This window comes from Ascaphus truei, chromosome 3 (genome assembly GCF_040206685.1).
Source record: "Ascaphus truei isolate aAscTru1 chromosome 3, aAscTru1.hap1, whole genome shotgun sequence".
In the NCBI taxonomy this organism is placed as follows: domain Eukaryota; kingdom Metazoa; phylum Chordata; class Amphibia; order Anura; family Ascaphidae; genus Ascaphus; species Ascaphus truei.
Genome location: NC_134485.1, coordinates 117,207,400 through 117,228,224, shown reverse-complemented (window position 1 = coordinate 117,228,224; position 20,825 = coordinate 117,207,400). Strand labels below are relative to the sequence as shown.

The 20,825-nt window shown below is 48.3% G+C and overlaps 1 protein-coding gene across 4 annotated transcripts in view; it reads right to left on the bottom strand.

Moving 5' to 3' along the window:
* The window catches only part of WWC3 (WWC family member 3), a 253,016-nt gene that overhangs the window by 74,722 nt on the left and 157,469 nt on the right, over window positions 1–20,825 (bottom strand). For all 4 annotated transcript variants that reach the window (XM_075589397.1, XM_075589399.1, XM_075589400.1 and 1 more), the window contains exon 6: window positions 15,566–15,695. In XM_075589397.1, the coding sequence (XP_075445512.1) occupies window positions 15,566–15,695 (130 nt within the window). The remainder of the gene's footprint in view (window positions 1–15,565; window positions 15,696–20,825) is intronic.

Below are 20,825 nucleotides of genomic sequence, written 5' to 3'. Positions count from 1 at the left end.
TCTGAAACTCGTGCAATTCTAGTAGCGTGATTACCTTATCGAGGCGAATCGCGGCTCTAGAATGGCGAGTTTCTCCCCAAATCCTCACGCCAGGAAAATTTGGCGAGGCTTGTGAGAAGCTGCTAAGAGGCGGTGAGACAGGATTTAGAAGAAGAAAAAAAGCATTTTTTCTGCATCGGATTGATGCCGGGAGTCTCATGAGATGATACCCATTCATATCAGCACCGGAGACCCCTGGCATGAATCACATGCAATAGAAATGCATTTACAGGCAAATTCATTACCTTTGTGGCTAACTGCTAAGCAAGAGCCAAATACCCCCTTCACCCACTGCCGCTACTCACAATAAACATTAAAAACATAACAGCACTAATACCCACCTCCTCGACCCCCACATGATTGATACCAGAGGCCGTGGGTGTCCGGGGGTCCTCAGGTGGTCCCCGCGTGTGTCTGGGGGTCCTCAGGTGGGGTATTTAGGTGCTTGACTATATCTTTTATTATTGTGTTTTTTTGGCCTTCATGCTTTTTTATTAGGGTGACCATTGACTGCTATAGTGGCTTATCATGCCCATATTATATGGGTGTGATGTACCACTATGCCAATCAATGGGTAGAGGGTGGGTATAGTAGTCCCGGGGTTGGTAGTTAGGCCTCCCGGTTGGGTAGCAGGGGAGGGTGGGTTAACCCCCTTAATTACTATAATGGTTATTAACCACTATGTTGATTAAGGGGTTAGGGGCTATTAGATTGTATTTTTTTTCTTGTATTCTTTCTGGCAACAGGGACATGGACCTGGAGTATGCTGATGAGGATGCCCTTCATGATGTCAGGGGTAAGTAGAAAGTAGTATTAACTTAATTTATGCTGGCTGGCTAATGTTTTATTTTATAATGGGCAATTGAGCTATAATCCATATCTGGATAATAGTTATTTTGCCCATTACTGTATTGTATGTGTTGGAGGGGGGAAAGGAGGTGTATTTATTTCAATGTATTCCACATTTTTTTTGCCACAGGATTGGTACCACAGGCCAGCAGGGACCCATGGGCACCACTCGAGGGCCCCAGACACCTGCGGGGACCACCCAAGGGCAAACAGACACCTGTGGGGACACCCGAGGGCCCCCGGACACCCGCAGGGACCACTTAAAGCCCCCCAGACACCAACTGCCGGGACCACCCGAGGGCCCCCAAACACCCGAGGGCCCACAGACATCTGCGGGGATCACCTGTGGACCCCCAGACACCCACGGGGACCACCTGAGGACCCCCATGGCCTCTGGTATCAATCATGTGGGGGTAGAGGAGGTGGGTATTAGTGTTGTTGTGTTTTTAATGTTTATTGTGGGTAGCAGCTGTTTTAATATAAATTTTAATACTAGTGTAGATGAGCAGGGGGTCTCAGGAGCAGAACTGCGTTGATTTGAGGTCCGGAGACTCCCTTCTTTCCGAGATACAGGCGCCGTTATGGGTGTCGGTATCTCTTATGCATTTAAATGTCTCGCGTCACTTGACCGTGGGAATCAAATGCATAGGAGATACCGGCACCAATAACGGGGCCTGTATCTCGGGAAGCAGGTGTTCCCCGGCCCTGAAATCAACACGGTTTTGCTCCGGTGACCCCCTGCTCATCTACACTAGTATTAAAATTAATATTAAAACACATCGATCTCTGGCGAGATTTGCGTAGGGATCTGTGCAGCTCTTGCTGCAGCTGAAAGAAATCGCCTGGTAAGCCCTTTTCAGAGAGGCGATCTTCACTTCGCCGGCTACTCGCCCGTTTTGGGAATTTTGCTATCACAGGTAATTGAAGCTTTCTGAATACCGTGATAGCAACGCTCACAAAACTGGCGAATTAAATGGCCCGGCGATTTTTTTAATGAACACTTATAGCAGAGGCCCTATAGTGTTCATTAGTGAATTTTCATTTCCACTTTTTTCCAATAATTTGTTATTTTTTCAAACTTTTTTGAACTTTTTAAAAAGATGAGTGGCAGGTTTTCCCCCAAACTTCGGCAATTGTGTGAAGGCTTAAAAATAAAATTGGTGCTGAGTTCGAACTTTGCCTGAAAAATTCAACTGTCCACAACACCAACGATTTTAATGGTGTAACCCAGGGGTGCTCAAACTTTTCACGCTGCGCCCCCCCCCCTGCCTGATCCCCCCCCCCGGTGCTCGCGCCCCCCCCCCCCACGTTGCTTTTCCGGCGTGCGTGGGTCATCTGACGTCACGCCATGACCCCGCGGCGTCATTTGACGCTGTGTTGCCATGGCGATGGGTCATGTGACGTCACGTCGCATGGTCTCGCGGTGCCATTTGACGTCGCATTGCCATGGCAACGTGTCACACAGCCGGCTGAATCAAGGTAAGTGGAGTGTTGCAGAGGCCTCACGCGATCCCCCGGCCTTAAATGAAATGCCTTGGGGAAGAGCGCGGGGCCTATGCAACCGCCCGCACCCCCCAAAAAAAATCTCACGCCCCCCCCCCAGTTTGCGCACCGCTGGTGTAACCTAAGCTGAAAAAGTATCTACTGATTTTCAAAACAAATGCCTACAGTTTCTGTTAATGTAATATAGAGCTTAAACATGTAAAAAACAAAATACAACTACTGTAGGTACCTGTATCAAGATGTTTAAAGAGGCAATCCAAGCGCTTTTTTTTTTTACATTTATTTAAAAAAAATTTTACACAGGATTGAAGCAGGGGCTCTCCGGAGCTAAACCCCCTTAACTGCAACTACGGGGACCCCCTGCTTTCAGGTTGCCGGTAGCCACTCCAGCTAGGCAGCAGAGTTCTCATTATGGCCGCTTTTCACAGCTCCCGCGTCCTGCGGGCCAATAGGAAGCTGTGGCATCATCCGGTGAGCTCCCTATTGACCCACGTGGTGCAGAGATTTTAAAAGCAGAGAGATATTGGCACCCCCTTCGGAGGTCAGCATCTCTGGAAACAGGGGGTCCCCAGAGCAGAAGTTAAGTGGGTTCAGCTCCGGAGACCGCCTGCTTCAATCCTGTGTAAGAAATATAAACCGCTTGGATTGCTCCTACAATTCTTTGAGTGCGGGGAAGGGCAGCAGCACCAGAATGCCATGACCACTCCGGCACAGTGCAGTGACCGCTTTTGAAAGCCCTTAGCCTGGAAAAGGAAGAGGAGTCCTACTGTACCGTTCCCCTGCACTCCAGATTGTGTCCTGCATCCATGGGAACACAGAACGCGATCTAAGATTGGGGGAAAAAAAGGCTTTCCTTGGGCATGATGTAGTCGCTACATCAATTGGTTGTGCTATTCTGCAGTAAAGCTCTATTTGTATGGCACTGCAATAAGTGAGCTTAAAGCTGCAGACCAATGCTACATGAAGGATAAAACACAGGAGCTAACAGAGACTAATTTTTTTTTTTTTTTTTTTTTTTTTCAAAACAATTTTATTAGGCATTCAGTTAAACATGCATTGGTATTGTACTATAACGCCTAACATTTTCCAATCCACAGTTTTTTTTTTTTTTTCGGGGGGGGAGCAGAAGGACAACCGCCGTTGTCCGTAGAAAAGGGGGGGGAAGCCTTCAGAGAGGGAAGGCAGAGGGGAGGGGGACTGGGAGGGTGGGGGGGGAGAGGAGAGGGGGGAATGGGGTGGAGGGAGGACGTCTGACTGTCTGGGGGTGTGAGCTATAGAGCATTGGTTGTTCGCCTATGGAGGGGTGTCCGGGCTTTGGGGCGCAGGGATTGGCTGTCTGGCCCTAGTTTTGGAGGACCATGGGTCCCAGATTTCCTCGTGGGCCGGCAGTTTTTGTCGAACGATGGCGGTGAGCCGTTCCATGATCATCACCTCGTCGACTCTTTTTCTAATTGTTCCCAGTGCCGGCGTAGTTGTTTTCCTCCAGGAGGCCGCAATACAGCAACGAGCCGCAGTAAAAATGAAGGATATCAATTTCCTGACTGGTCGGACAATGTCTTTCAGTGGTGCCGCCAGCAGGTAGGTCAGTGGTTCAATAGGCACTTCCAGGTCGGTGACCTCTTTTATTAAAATTTGGACCTTGGCCCAGTACTTTACAATTTCTGGACAGGACCACCAGATGTGGACCATGTCCCCTCTATGACCACAGCCTCTCCAACATAGATCCGAAGCCAGAGGGTAGATTTGGTTTAATCGGGCTGGGGTGAGATACCAGCCGAACATAATTTTATAAATGTTTTCCTTTATTGTAGTACATAGGGAGGTCTCCGAGGCTGTCTCCCAGATTTCTTCCCAAGTCTCTCTGTCTATATGTAAGTTCAGGTCAGCTGCCCATTTGAGCATATAGTCATGCTCTTTTTGGGTCGAGGAGCGTTCTAGTGCCCCGTATATCTCTGAAATGAGACCTTTCTGGTGGGTCTTTGTCTCGCAGAGATGTTCGAACGTTGTGAGAGTGGGGTATTCTGGGAGAGGGCAAGTTGTTCTAATAAAGTTTCTAATTTGAAGATATTTGAATGTGTCCAATTGTCTGATTTGATATTTGGTCCTTAATTCTTGGAAACTCAGAGGCCTCCCCAGGCTCAGAAAATCCGCAATCGCCTCTATACCCCTCGTGCGGTATTGTTCGAACAGTTTAGATCCACATCCCGGGGGGAACTTTGGATTGTTAAAAATAGGGGTCAATTGGGAGCTTTTAGTAGTAAGGCCATATTTGTATTTGCAACGTAACCACACATCCCATGTGAATCGGGAGGCCTGAAGTTTCAGGTTGTGTGTATGTCCCTCCCCTCTGTCCAGGCTCCAGAGGCAGGCTTGCAGAGAAGGCATTTTGGCACATTGAGTCTCTATCTCCACCCAACTACAACGGGTCGGGTCGGCATTCCACATTACCACCTGCTTAAGCTGTGCAGCTAGGTAATATCTGTGTAAGTCCGGTACCCCCAGACCTCCTCTAGATCTTGCTGCCATCAGGACCGATCTGGCGACTCGGGGTCTTTTGCCCTGCCAAATAAAGTTAAATATTCTGTTTTGCATATTTTTGAGATCAGCGCCTGGGACGTGGGTCGGGAGTGTTTGAAAGAGATATAGCATTCTTGGGAGTATATTCATCTTAATGGAAATCATTCGACCGATCCACGATATCTGGTAACCTTCCCACTGATCTAGATCCTTTTTGATCTTGTCCCATAAACGCGGGTAGTTATCCCGGTATAAATCCCGGTAGTGCCTTGACACATTAACTCCCAGATATTTAATGTGTGAAGGGCACCATCTGTAGGTAAAATTGGTTTTGAGGAGATTGACTTCGGGATCCGGGAGACTAAGATTTAGGGCCTCTGATTTATCGCTGTTTATCTTATATCCTGATACTCTGCCAAACTCCATCAGTTCCCTCTGGAGGTTGGGGAGGGAAGTTAGAGGTTTAGTCAGAGTAAGGATGATGTCATCAGCGAATAGGGAAATTTTGTATTGTGTTTTTATCAATCGGGATTCCCTGGATATTCGGGTTCTGTCTTATTTTAGACGCCAGTGGTTCAATCGTAAAGGCGAAGAGAAGGGGGAGAGAGGGGGCATCCCTGCCGGGTACCGTTCCGGATTAGGAATCGTTCAGATCCTCCGCCCGAGAGGCGTACCTAGGCTGAGGGGTTCTGGTAAAGTGCTTGAACGCCCTTTAGGAACGAGTCTCTGAAGCCGAATTTAATCAATGTTTGGTTTAGGAATAGCCAATCAATTCTGTCGAATGCCTTCTCTGCGTCAAGGCTTAGTAACATTGCCTTTGAGCCTGAAAGGTGGGCATGATCTACTAAGTTAATTATTTTACGTGTATTGTCTGAGGCCTGACGGCCCAGGACAAACCCGACCTGGTCCTTGTGTATTAATCTTCGGGAGGATGGGATTAAGTCTGTTCGCCAAAATTTTACTATATAGTTTAAGGTCGTTGTTCAACAGTGAAATTGGTCTGTAACTTCCGCATTGGGTGGGGTCCTTCCCGTCTTTAAGTATTATTGCCAAATTTGCGGACGACATTGTGGACGGGATAGGACTCCCTTCAAGGAATGAGTTGAACAAACTTAATAGATGTTTGGACAGAATGGGGAAGAATTTTTTGTAGTATGCATTTGTGAAGCCATCAGGGCCCGGCGCCTTGGAATTTTTTGAGGCTTTCACGGCCATTTCTAATTCGTCTAGCGTTATTTTCGCGTTTAGGTAAGTATTCTCCTCTTCTGTTAATGAAGGGAGGTCGCACTCGGCTAGGTAACCGGCTGCTGAAGCCGTATCCGTCTCTTTAGAGTTAGCAGAGTGGGTTCTTAGGTTATACAATTTAGTGTAGAATTTGGTGAATTCCTCTGCTATTTTTTTTTTCGTTATATTGGAGTTCACCAGAATTATTCCTGATCGCCGTGATTTGCGATCTTTTCTGTATGCCTCGTAACTTGCTGGCAAGAAGTCTATCGGCCTTGTTCCCTTTATCGTAATACCTTTGACCCGTCCATCTAAGAGCTTTTTCTACATCTTCTAATTGGATGATCCTTAGATCGTTTCGAGCAGTTGTCAACTGTTTATAAATTCTCCGGGAGGGGTTATTTTTATGCTTTTGCTCTAGATCGATTATTTTGTCTGTTAGCTCTTTAGATAATCTAAGTTTTGGTTTTCTTCCGGTGGGAGGCAATCGAGATAAGATTTCCTCGAATTGTCGCCTTATGGGCTTCCCATAGGCATGCTGGAGAGGTTACGGAGCCTGTGTTTATTCTGAAGTATTCCTTAAGGGATTTTTTGAGTTTCCAGCACTGTCCCGGAGTGGTTCAGTAAGGAATCGTTTAATTTCCAGCAGTACGAAATAGTTTTCCCGAAGGGGATGGACAGGGTCATGGTGATGGGAGCATGATCTGACCATGTAATTGGGCCGATAGCTGTATCAGTGGTAGCCTCTAGTACGTTCTTGGAAGCAAGGAAGTAGTCAATACGGGAGTAAGACTGGTGGGGCGCCGAGTAAAAAGTGTAATCTCTCTGTCCCTGATGCTGTGTTCTCCAAATGTCTACCAGAGAAAAGTCTCTCATAATATCCTTAAATTTTTTCCCCAGTCTTTGTGACTGAGTGGAGTGTTGTCGCCCTGGTTGGCTCGATTTGTCTTCCTTTGGGTTGAGAGCCATATTTAAATCCCCTGCAATGAGTATTGAGGATAGGTATTGTGGGTCAATTTCTTCCAGAACCTTTTTAAGAAATTCTGTCTGGTTTTCGTTAGGGGCGTATAGGTTAATAAGGGCGATTGACGTGCCGGATAATGAGCCATAGACTACAATGAATCTCCCCTCTGGATCTGCCTGAACTTTTGTCAAATTAAATGGGGTGCCCTGACGAAACAGAATGGCCACCCCTCTACGCTTGCTGCTGAAAGATGAGAAATAACTCACCGGGAATGCATGCTGGAATATTTTAGGCGGCTCTTGTGTCGTGAAGTGCGTCTCCTGGAGGAAAACAACGTCCCCTCCTGTTTTCTTTATCTCCTGGAGGGCCAGGCGACGTTTTCTATTATTGTGGAGTCCCTTCACGTTAAGGGAGATAACTTTCAGGGCTTTTTGGTGTGACATTGCTAACTCTTAGCTAAGGCCCGCTCGTGCGAGCACTAGAGTAGTGCTATGGGGTGCAGTCAAAATGGGGCGAGGGGAAGAGGGGTCGGGAGTGGGGCCGCTGGGACAGTAACAGCGGTTTGGAAAGAGGGAGGAAAGTCGACCCTAATGGGGTCTAAAGGTGTTTGACCGGTCTTAGAAAAAGAACCGGTTGGTAGGGTGTAAGACCCTTGGGGGCGGGTCCGAGAACGCTCTCCAGTGAAGGGCGGCCGGGTGGAGACCCAGAAAATTCTGTGACTTCAACCGGCTTACGCGTCGCGGGGTTGGCTTCTTCGGAGAGATGCTATACCCGCAGTGTGTTTGCTTTATCTAGCCGAATGTGGGGTGGGCTTGGGTAGTGGAGGGGGGACTGGGTCGGAGATGAGGGGATGGGGGTTGTAAAGGACGCTGTGGGGATGGTTGCCCTAGAGGGCGGTGGGAGGGAGGGGGGAGTCGGGGGGGGGGTAGTGAGGGGGGAGCCTGGGATGGGGGGGGGGGCGTGGGGAGGGGGGGTGGTTGGGGAAAGGGAGGGGAGGGGGGTGAGATCTCTTTTTGGGCTCTCGGTTGGTGGAGCCCATTGTATGGTAATGCTATCTATCTGAAGTGCTTAGTGGCTGATGGGGGTGGGGGGGAGGGGGAATGCGGGGAGGGACCCTGCTCTGCTGGTGTGGGGGAAGGGAGGGTAAAGGGGTGGGTAAGGGGGGGGGGAGAGGGCAGGTCTTGGGAAAGGGGAGGGTATGATGAGAGGGAGGGGGCTGGGGGGATGGAGCCTGGGCGGGGCATAGGCAGATACATCTTTACCTTGGGTAACCGTCAGTCTTGGGGATGCTCCTGTCCAGGGGGGCCGGGGCGGGGGTGGGTTGGAGGGGATAGAGGGTGGGGGGGGGGGGAACAGGCAAAAACATTGAACCTTTATTGAGCATTACTGTAGACTTCTAGCATTGACAATAATACATGGATAGTAATTTGAACCTGCAGCATTGTGCATGAATCTCATATAGCATTACACACCTTATACATTTGCCTTAACTTCAGCGTTGAGCGGCCTCATGTGGTAAAACCCGGGGACTGCGTCTATCGGGTTCACCTTCGGGAGCATGCTCAGCCAACAGATTCAAAGTGGAGTAGTCCAGCCCGAGGGGACTGGGGAGGGGTTAGCGAGGGGAGGGGTTAGAGAGGGGAGAGGGGGGAGAGGGGGGGGCGGGGTATCTGAGGCGACAGGGGGGGGGGTCCTTGGACGGGTAAGGATAGGGGGGGAGGGGGGGGAGGGAAAAAGAGTGGCAACGAGGCGGGGGGGTGGTGGGGAATTGGGGGGTAGCCAGGGGAAAGAGAGGGGGGAGGGGCGGGGATAGGGGAAACCTCGGTCTTTGTGCCTTACATACTTCACCCATTCTCCTACCCGTTCATGGTGTGTCAGGTTTCAGCAGTGCCCTGGGGGGCAATGCGCCCTGCAGGTCCTTCTCATGAGGGGAGCGGCAATCTGAGCCTGAGTAACCTGCCGAGGTATGGTAGGGCTGAGGTGTAGTTAGTTCTAGATCCGGGAACTCGGGGGGGGGGGGGCGAGTGGCAGGAAGGGATGTTGGGGGGGGTAGGGAGGGTTTGGGGGGGGGTAGGGAGGGTTTGGGTGGTATCTCGCAGGGGGTGGGGCGGGGGGAAGTGGGGGTAGGGGGGGGGCCCTGAGGAGGGGAGGGGGGTGGGGTCACCTCGATCGTCGCCCTCATAAACAGTGTCCAGTTTAAACATTCATTACCGTAGGCATCTAGCAGTGACAATAGTATCGCGGTAGTACAGCCTTGTGTGTCGGCTTAAAGAAAAAATGTTGGCATCTTGTCCTGAGTCCCTTGTAAATTGTCACTGGGTTGTAGCTGGGGCGCGTGCATCCCCCCTTTTTTGGGGGGGGGGGGAAGGCTGGTGTATTGGTGGGCTGGGGAGGGGTTGAGAGGAAGGTTAGGGGGTAGGGGGGGGCAGGTGGAGGGGAGGGGTGGGGGAAAGGGGGGAGGGGAGGGGTGGGGGGGGGAGGGGAGGGGGGAGGGGTTTGAACAGGAAGGGGGGGTGGGGTGGGGGGGGTTAGTGAGGACGAGGGGGGGGGGAGAGGGAGAGGGGGAGAGGGAGAGGAGGGGGGGGAGGGGGGGGGGAGAGGGAGAGGGGGGGGAGAGGGAGAGGGGGGGGAGAGGGAGAGGGGGGGGGAGAGGGAGAGGGGGGGGGGGAGAGGGAGAGGGGGGGGAGAGGGAGAGGGGGGGGAGAGGGAGAGGGGGGGGAGAGGGAGAGGGGGGGGGGAAGAGGGGTTTGAACAGGAAGGGGGGGTGGGGGTGGGGGGGGTTAGTGAGGACGAGGGGGGGAGGGGGGGGGGAGAGGGGGAGAGGGAGAGGGGGGGGAGAGGGAGAGGGGGGGGAGAGGAGAGGGGGGGGGGGGAGAGGGAGAGGGGGGGGGGGAGAGGAAGAGGGGGGGGGGGAGAGGGGGGGGAGAGAAGGGGGGGAGAGGGGGGGGGGAGAGGGGGGGGAGAGGGGAGGTAAGGCAGTCAATGGGCAGGGGGGAAGGGGTAGGGATGTTGGTATTGGGAGGGGGGAGGGGGGGGGGCAGGGATGTTGGTATTGGGGAGGGGGGGAGGGGGGGGCAGGGATGTTGGTATTGGGAGGGGGGGGTGGGGTGGGTAGGGGGTGTTGGTATTGGGAGGGGGGGGGTGGGGAGGGGGTAGGTGTTGGTAATGGGAGGGGGGGTGGGTAGGGGTGTTGGTAATGGGAGGGGGGGTGGGTAGGGGTTGTTGGTAATGGGGAGGGGGGGGTGGGTAGGGGTGTTGGTAATGGGAGGGGGGGTGTTGGTAATGGGAGGGGGGGTGGGTAGGGGTGTTGGGTATTGGGAGGGGGGTGGTAGGGGTGTTGGTATTTAAGGATGTTGGTATTGGGGAGGGGGGGGTGGGTAGGATGTGGGGGGGAAGAGGATAGAGGGGGGGGGAGGGTGGGGGGATGCTCTACGAGCTCACTATAGGCCTGTCTAACTGGGAGGACGTGGCCGCTGGGGGTACTTAAGGCCTGATGCCTAACTGGGGGTGATGGGAAATATAATAATAACCGGGGATAACATGGGGGGAACATTGCTACAGACCCTCCGCGGATGCCTCACAGCTGGGAGCGGGCCGGGATGACCTGGGCCGTTCATCCCTCCGCGGAGGGGGAAGCTCATGGTCCTCCGGGACCGTCAGGGGCTGGACCGCCAGCGAGATCTTCTGACCCCCCCTCGGCCGAGGGGGGTGGGGGCCCCGACACTCCGTCTGGGAACCGGGGCTGTTGCATGGCCTCCTCTGGTGCTGTGAGAGCGACGCCTCTGGTCTGGAACTGCAGGTCGGGGCCTCGTGATGCGGTGAGTTGGAGTCTGGAGGTCGGAGGTCGGAGGTCGCGCGTGGTGATGACGTCACGATCTCGTCCGGGATGCCTCGTGGTACTCCGCAGCGGAATGAGGACTCACAGGACGCCATCTTGGGGGAATCCGGTGCGCGCACGAGGTGGACTCGCCTCATCGATTTCCAGCAAAGCCGCGGGGTGATGCTTTCATGGTGACAGCGGGGATGGATCCGGTCGCTCCTCCGGTTGCTGCTCGGGAGCGGGGGGAGTCCTTGTTAGGAGGTCAGTGCTGCGATTGGTGTTGCGTGTATGGAGGCTCTTGACCGGGGGGCCCTTCCGACGCCATTTTTGGGTGGTGTTAGGGAGGAGGGTGGAAATCTCCCGGGAGGGCCTCTCGTTGTGCAGTGGGCACCCGTCAGCGCTCCCTGGACGTGCCTCTGCTCCGCGATCCTTTCAGATGCCCTAACCGGGTGGTCCCCTCTTTCTCGAGGTCTGTTGTCAGGCAGGTGAGCATGGCGGAAGGGTTCCGCGGGGAGGCCCAGGGTTTTAGCCAGAGGCTCCATCTCTTCAGGCTGTCGGATGGTCAGGGAATTTTCCTTTGTGGGAGATGGTCAGCTTAAAGGGGAAGCCTCATTTGTATTTAATTCCCTTTTCTCGGAGGAGAAGTGTCAGGGGGCGCATCGCTTTCCGTCTGTCCACGGTTAGCTTGGATAGATCATTGTAGATCTGCAGGGGCTCATTTTGGAACGTGATCGTGTCTTTGTCCCTGCAGGCTCCAATCAGTTTATCCTTAGTTGAAAGAAAACTGTGGAGGCGCACGATCACGTCCCTCTTGCGGTTTGGGTCTTCTGAGAGCGCGGGGCCCAGTACCCTGTGAGCCCTATCTATTTCTAGGTCCCGGGGGTCGAGGTCAGGGGAGATAGCGCGGAAAAAGTCCAGCAGATATGCCCTAGCTGGGAGGGCACTATCGCCTCTGGGATACCGCGGTATCCGCAGGTTTTGCCTGCGGGTCGCGGTTCTCGTGGTCCTCTAGACCGTCCCGTAGGGAGTGAATTTCATGCCCCAGGCGAATTATCTCCTCGTCCGCCTCTGACTGATGCTGGAGGGCTTCATCCAGTCTCTCTTCCAGGTTTGTGGTTCTTTCTTGTAGGCCCTGAATATCATGCCTTATTTCAGCCCACTGCTTCTTTGATATTTGCTTCCAATGATCTCTGAAGCTTAGCATGGAGCTCCTCGAGGAATTCCTTCGTGATTCTAGCGTCTGGTGAGGGGGGGGGTTTCAGCGGGGCTCGCCGGGCTAGTGAGGCCTTGTGGTGCCTCGTGCTAGCAGGGTGTCTGGGTGCCATCTTGCCTCCTGCCTCCCGCCTCTGCAGTCTGTTTAGCAGGGGTAAAGTACTTTCCTACCCCTTGGGGCTGTGACTTTTTCCCCTATTCGCCATCCCTTGCGATTTCAGAGAGAGATTCTATACTTTTTGGGGTGTTTTTTGGCCGGGTTAAAAGGTATAAAGTTAGTGATTATACAGAGGGGTCTCCGGAGCCTCTCCCTTTTACCCGTCTGCCCTGGATGACGTCATAGACACCTAACAGAGACTAATTTAAAGAGTCTTCAATTACTGCAAACTGGTCGATGAATGGGGACAAAACTGACAAGAGAATTTAACCTTTGGAGTGCCGGGGGGGTTCGACGGCACCAGAATGCGACTGGACCTTTGGCACTTGTGGGTGATGTGATCGCTCAAAACACCACTGGCGCCAGGATGCCAAGGTAGCTGTCAGCCCCATCACTCCCTAGAAAAGGAGTCTATAATGTACTTAGTACGTGATAAGGGCCTCTGGTGTGCCAGGCTCATCATAATGGTTCTACATCTATGTAGATTTTTTTTCTGAACACTTTGCACTGGTGTAATTCACTGTTGGCAGTCCTGCAACCTATCATGAAAAGCTTCGTAAACATTTTCCCAAATAATCTGAGTTTGACTTTGCAAATGTACATTCTGCAAAATTGTGATGTGGGAAAACTTGACATCACACTTGGCTGCACTATCAAAATTCACAAATTGGTGACATTCACCCTGTTCCTCAGTGTCTCCCCCCCCCTCCCCCAATCCGATGAAAAAAAGTCGAACAAATACTACATTTCGACTCTATGATCTCACTTGAATGAATGTTTAGAAAAACAGCATGATACGTTGCAGTGCTTATTAACCACTTGTTTAGAAAGCTACACTATACTCATGATGTATAGCTTTCCAAAAATGCATTGCATATCCAAATAAATATGAGTATAGTATTTTGGAACTATAAATCTTCAGGGCTTCACTGAACTCTTTGTGGACATTTTAACTACATTTAATTAAAGATATAGATTTATAGTTTGCAACCAAAGCTATGTCACATTTCAAAACATGATTTAATATTTTATGTAATGCTTTTGGACACATAATCAGACAGTTTAATGATTTTATTCTGTTTATGTGCTGTAGAAAAATAATCTGAGCAAATAGGGACAGATTAGTAAATATTTATTCTCTATTTTCAATACCTGTAGCATGTACATTATTCAGAAGAAAGATGAAGACATGTAAACATAGGCATATATTAAGATCCACATCTGTTTTTTAATTTTTTATTGTGTAAGCATTTAACTAAGTGGCTTCCAATTTGTCCAATTTTACAGCAAAAAATTGCTACTTTTATTTCTTAGAAAATCAAGCAAATACAATATTCTTATTCTTCAGGGCTTCTGATTAGGTGAAACTTTGTCAATCTGGTTGTAATACAAATGGTGGGGAATATTAAGTATTTTAATCTATCTGGTGCTTCAGGGGTTAATGTGGTTACAGTTTGTCTTAAAAATACAAGAATTTTTATATGACAGTTCACGACCCATTCCTGCGTCTGTGCTGATCTGCAATGAGGGCTTAATTGGGGCGGGCGGGGAGTGGGGGGGGGGGTCTATCACTGATGGTCTGCTAAAATTGAAAAGTGTGTAGTTTTAGAAGAATATCAATGATAGCCACATCCTGGACTGTCCGCCTCAAAACAACCTGTAACATTCTTGAATTATCACCTATGCATCACAGAGAGAGGTGACAAACAGGTCACCATAACAAGTATATTTGGCATTGATGCAATAAGACTAATCAAAATCATAGCACACTCTTCATGACAAAGGGTTGCCAAAGACAGACAACTGATTCTTCTGCGAACATAGACGTTAAGCTGTCAAATTTTATATGCAGGCGTGCATGTGGATGAGCACAGACGCAACCATGAACGTGGCACCTGTCTAAGTTATGAGTGTTTCTATATTCAGTCAAGACTTTTAAACGTCAGAATAAAAAAAAATTGTCTTCTGGAGATACTTATTGGTACCTCTGTAGGAGGGGGGTGGTAGCTGCTTATGCTCTCTAGCAGGGCCACTTTTCAAAGTTTCCGCGCCCTGGCGGAAAATAGGAAGCCGTGACATCATTCGGTGCGGCTTCCTATTGGCCCACGTGACGGGGCAGCTTTAAAAAGGCAGAGACACACTGGCACCCACTACGGAGGTAAGTAACTCTGGAAGGAGGGGGTCCTCTGAGCTGAAATTAATGGTGCTCAGCTCCGGAGACCCCCTGCTTCAGTCCTATGTTAAAAAAAACAACGCTCCCGCTTGGATTGCTTCTTTAAGTTAATAGTAAATTATACATGCACCAGATGTTATTAATGCTTGAAATGTTTTGAAATATATACATGTTACTAAAATGACATTGCAAAAGCTTATTGCCATTCTACTCCTAAATGTTTTCTGATCTGGCCCCCGTTGGAGAACCATTTGAATGAACAGCTCTTGTTCAACACAACATAGGAATTGTCGGATGGAAGGTAATTTCACCTTGTGGAAATGGGCTTGCATGCTGTATATGTGTTTGGTTATACCTTACTCTATATTTCAGAGACTTCACAGTCTACTTTGACGTCTGGTGCTCTTTTCTTTGATCCTGTATCATCTTATGCTCATTAAAAAGTCAGTATACGTGCACTGTACCACATAAAAATAAAATAAACATTCTAAAAAAAAAATAGGAAATAAATTAAAATGACTTTAGATTCACAACTTACTTTGTCCTTGACAGTAGGACATTCCTGGGTACAGGTACAATAGAATTACTGTCCTCTTGACCGTGAGAAGGTGCGAGATAACAGCTGTGTCAGCTCTTTGTTGTCCGCACATCGCCCGCGGCTCGGCTACGTTCAGCCGGCATAATTATTTGTGCGGTTACTTGTTAGTGCAGTTCAGTACGTGTGGCCGGTAAGTGGCGCACTGAATATCTTCACCTATGATCCTCGGGAGCCCGTAAAGGAGCCGCAAGTCAGACGCAGATTGCAAATAAAATGCTGGGTTTTTATACTGGCTGTTTTGCGGCACCGAGAACAGTAAGCCAGGCTACATCTGTATATGATATCTGAGCTCCTGTTAATAAAAACTCCCTGTTTTTCTCAGAAGTGATAATAACCAGACTTGGTGTGAGATCTTTTTATCTTACTTCCTTTTCTGCCTCCAGTAACGAAGAGGTAAAGTGGTAATATGCGAATATTTCCCGGTTTAAGAATAAATGATGTTCGGGACAATGACAAGAACACAGTCACAAAGAATGTAGAATATCTAGAAGACACAATAAAGTCCATACCTGCATAAGGTCACGTCTTTCATTCTCTCCCATACAAATGGCTTGTCGTAGAGTTCGTAGTTCATTCATTATTGCCTGTGCCTCGTCTAGCTTATAGTTTGTGTGAGCACTTGACATCTTACGATCAATCCTATTGTAACAAAAGTCATAAGAATAACAGAGAACTTAAATACTGTACACAGTGTAGGGAGATGGGAATATTATCAATGCAATGTATAATATTACATAAACCAATTCATGAGCGTTTCACCCCTATATAATACTATGCGAAGGTGTCTAATGCACAGTTAATGATGAACTGATGGCTATTCACCGGAATACTGAGAATACTGAATAGTATAGTGTCTTTTCAGAGAAAAGGGGAAGAGAAAAAGAGAAGGGACAGGAGAGGGAGAAAGAGAAGGGATGGGAGAGAGAGATATGAGAGAGAGATATGAGAGAGAGAGAGAGAGAGAGAGAGAGAGAGAGAGAGAGAGAGAGAGAGAGAGAGAGAGAGAGAGAGAGAGAGAGAGAGAGAGAGAGAGAGAGAGAGAGAGAGAGAGAGAGAGAGAGAGAGAGAGAGAGAGAGAGAGATGAGAGGGAAATGAAAGAGAGAAGGATGGGGGAGAGAGAAATGTGGAGGGAAAGGATGGGGGAAGATAAGGGATAGGGAGAGAAAGATATATAGAGGTGGGATGGGTTAGAGATACCAGCATATTTTTAAGGAAAATGCAAGAAAAAAGTGTACGCGCAGGTTATAGTGACTGTTAATCTAAAAAAAATGTTGATTTGACCCGAGTATTGCAGTTGGACTTAAGAATCAACCTCAACCTATTCTGAGTTTGACTGTACTACAGTATGTACTGTAACAATGTGATGGTAATATGGCACAAATGTACTATAATATATAGACAACAGGAAACAGATGGATAACTAGACAAAACAAATATAACATTTCAGACTGATAACATTGGATATTTTAAGAGAATAAAAGAAAATATTACAAGTGATATTAACGCAGATTAGTAGGGTATTGTATTTTCCAACAATCTGATACATCCCATTAAAATGCAGTAACTACATTATGTAATTCCTCCCTAACTCCTCCTATGACCGTTCCCCAACTCTGAAGCTGATGTTGTAGCATAGTGGCAAAATTCTTTAATGCATTGATGCTATGTTTAAAATGCTTGTCAAAATATCAATGATAAAAAGGGCATTTGTTACACTCTCCTCATAAACTTTATTTTTACAGTAATGCATCGCAGGCCTGGTTGTCACTGTTAAGGTATAATGAAAACTGGTGAACAAGATCTGCTATAGCTTCTAAGCCTGCGCTTATAGTGCCGCCGACAGCGACGCGATGTCACGGCAAATGAAATGTATTGCAGCCGTCGCGTGTGCTTATAGTAGAAGCGACGCGACAGAGCGACGGCTTGGTCGCAATCGCTGGAAGTCAAGTCAATTTGATTTTTCCAGCGACCGCAGCGTGACGTCACTGTCGCCGGCACAATAAGCGCAACCTAACGCTGCGCACTCCGTCGCCCTCGCCACTAGCGAAAGTTTTCATTTGGTTTAAAGCGACGTCGCTGTCGACAAGGCCAGTGACGTCACGAAGGGGTCTCTGATTGGTTTAGAGACAGTCAAATGTGGCGACTGTCTTTAAAAAAATCAAATCGACCCGTCTTCAAAATTTTTGGTCGCTCCGTCGCCGTCGCGCTTACTATAAGCGCTTGCGACGGAGTCAATGTATTTGTTTTGGAGCGACGTCGCGTCACCGTCGCCAGGCACTATAAGCGCAGCCTAACACTGCATCCTCACAAGAGGATACATGAGGTACCTGGAATCCATCCAAGGTCATACTAATACGAGGAACTTTGATTCATTCCAGGTAATAAGCTTTGCTAATCCCTCCTTTCTTCCAGGTGATACTGTTCTGTGCTTACCTGACAATTTTATGGGTAGGAAAAAGAAGAAGAACAATTGATTTAAGTAAATTGCCAATCATGATAAACTGCAGGAAAAATACAGGTGGTCCGCTTATCCGACGCCGCATAATGCAGTCCGCCGGACGCATTATCTGACATCGGAACTGCATATCCGACACTCGCCGCCGCGGATTAACATGGACCCGCAATGCAGCGGTCCTTTATTCGATGGCGGTTTGCGGGATGGATTCCGGGGGATAAGCGAGGTAGGATAGGTGAGAGCACAAACTTCATGGAGTTGACCAAATAAGTGATATACCAGTTGCTTTTATACAACTATTTGAATCATAGAGATTTAAATTTAAAGAATCAATTCACTATAAATAGGAAATTAGACATTAAGTGATGTAGTCACTATTATCCTCTTCGCTAAAATTAATTATGCATTAATGACTTCGGAGTGCACTGAATAGATTCAATGACTCAGTTGACTGAGTTTAGAAATGTACAGAATAGTGCAGTTCTCATTGAACTGATTTCAGAATAATTGATTTCAGACTGAAATGATTTTAAGAAGAACCTCTTTATGAGCCTTACAAATTGCTAGAAATGACATTCATCAGGTAGTTTGTGTGTCTGCCAGAGCTTAATCCTAACCCCTTCACTGCCAGAAGAACATTCATCACACATTGGACAAAGAAAATTGACATATATAATTGATTTGAACCTGTTTACAAACCACAAATCAACCTGGATCAACGAAACTGTGTTTACATTCAATAAATATTGAACGTTAAACAAAGGTTCACATATATCCATTTCAAATATAACAATGTCATGTGCTAAGTCGTTTTAATAACTGCATTCTTTAGTGTCAAAATGAAGAAGATAGAGGGAGAAATTATCAGCAGAGTAAACTGCTGCTGCAATAATTTAATCCTTGCAGTACTATTTTTAAAATTGCAACTTGAAGAAATAGCTGCCAGCTGCAGAAGACACCTCCCATGTAAAGCCATAGATTACCTACTAGAAGAATGGAAAGTTTTGTTATGAATCTGGCCTTTTACATCATCAGGCCTGGCAGACGGCCCCAAGCTAACCACAGCCTGCTTCCTGCAAGCTTTCTATCAACAGCAGGTACTGTTGAGAAGCCAGAGCTTTTTTTTTTTTCAACAGGACCTGTCCCATTACCAGTAACAATGCCCTTTCTGTTTTTTAAGCCACTTCTACGTGTTTTTCTGTTATCTCAGGGCAATGGCCATATCTGGTGTTTTCTCGTGGGCATGTGCCTTGTGCTACGTACCGTGCATCTAATCTATGGCTTCTGTTCTAGCAGCTAACAATGCCATCCTGTTTCAAAACTGTGCTAACATTTTCTAAACTGAACACTAGCCCAGATGGAAATTCCCTGCAAGGCTGACACTGTAATGACCACAGATTCTTACAGTTATGCGTTCAATAGGAATTAATTACATGTTTAGGTCATTGTGGAATATTGCTTACTGGGCTCATCGTGGGAAGAGTGAAGATTGTGTCAGCATAGGAAACGAATACAAAAAGGAATAGGTTGCACACAAAATGTACAACAGGATATTCACCCATTTCTCATTGACACTGATAGGTTTAGGTGGTCGATTTAAATAACAGAAATGACACTAAATAAACATGGGGAGAAAACAGCAAAACCAGGACTGTCTTATACTGCCCCTGCCTTTCTGAATGATATAGTTACCCCAATCTTTGCACCTGTTTTCCACACCCGTTTTAATTTCTAAGTAATTGGTGGAGTGGAGTAAGGAGTTCAGATGCAAGACCCAAATATAATCAACTGAACAATTTGTGTTTCCAGGGCCAGATTTTAGCTTCCAAGACCCATATTTTGGGAACTCAATACATAGGGGGTCATTTATTAAACTGTGATAGTGTCCCAATCGGCACTATCCCCGCTTAATGAATAGCACCATAGTCTCGAGTAATAGTACAGGCACTCTCGATGCAAAAAAGGTGAAATGTATTAATATATTGTCAATGTTTCTGCTTGTAAATGCATTAATAAATGTCACCTCTTTTGCAACGTTTGCATGCACACCGAGAACAAATTTCAACTTCCAGTACACGAGTGCCCTTATACTGACATATTGTAACTCAATACATAAGGCTGGGGCCATGGTAAAAAATACCGCGCTGAGCCGCGCTGACGCTCATGCTCTCAAGCAGGAGCTTTTTTGTGTCCTGGCATGAGTGTCAGCGAGCGCGCTTGTGAGGCGGGTGGGAGGCGGGGCGGGAGGGGGGCTAGCGCGCCACGTCACGGCGCCGACGTCACGGAGTGCCATTGGCTTTTGCCGGTCACGTGACCGTCCCTCCGCTTCCCTCAGCTTCCCTCAGCGCGAAAAAATGTAATTAATCTGTCGGCTGCAATTCCACACGCCTCCGCACGCCTGCGGAACCGTCTACCAAAGCTCCACACATGCCGGATGCAGGAGGTAAGTTTCCTGGCTCAGTGCGGCTCAGCGCTGTATTTTGTACCATGGCCCCGGCCTAAGCCTCATAGTAGAAGTCTGTCATAAACCTTAAGTTCTGACTGTTAAAATCACAAGCTACAGTGTGGCTGCATTTTTATTAACTGGAATGAACCAGACTTTCCAACTTTGAAAACTTTTCCACTGTTTACATGATGTTTCAGGAATACTTCCTATAGCCTTTCAGATTATTTGCAGTCTGTTCTGTAAAAACTTGAACGAAACATGCAATTTGTCTTCGTGCACAGCTTTCTCGCTCATTTTAACTCTTTGAGTTCCTGAAGATGTAGCCACTACGTACTGTCTACGTCAGGGGTGCGCAAACTTCCTCGACTGTGCCCCCCTTGCCTGCTCTGCCCCTGGGTCACTCCCCCCCTTACCTTGAATGCGGCGTCAAATGACCCAAGGCATCATTTGACTTCCGTTGCCATGGAGACGCGTGGTCTCGTAAGTGAAGTTACAGAGACCTCGTCCTGAATAGCACGCAGCCTCTGTAACAGCCGCGGCCCCCTAAAATCTGTTGCGCCCCCATTTTACGCAACCCTGGTCTACGTCATGGGTTTTAAGGTCGTCTTTCTGGAGGAGATCGCAATCTGCGTTGGGGAACTCCCTCCCCTTCCATTCGTATTGTCAGTGACGCCCAGATCACGGGATCGCTACTGAGAGCAGACACATGGTCGTGATGTGCAAAAGGGGCTGGGTCACTCTGGTGCTCAAGAGATTCATTGTTCTTTGACGCACAGAATTCAAGTGATAGACATAATTACTATCGCTGAAATCATTTGCTTTTATGGTCTATTTTATGATTGCTTTCCTTACATATTAAACAACACA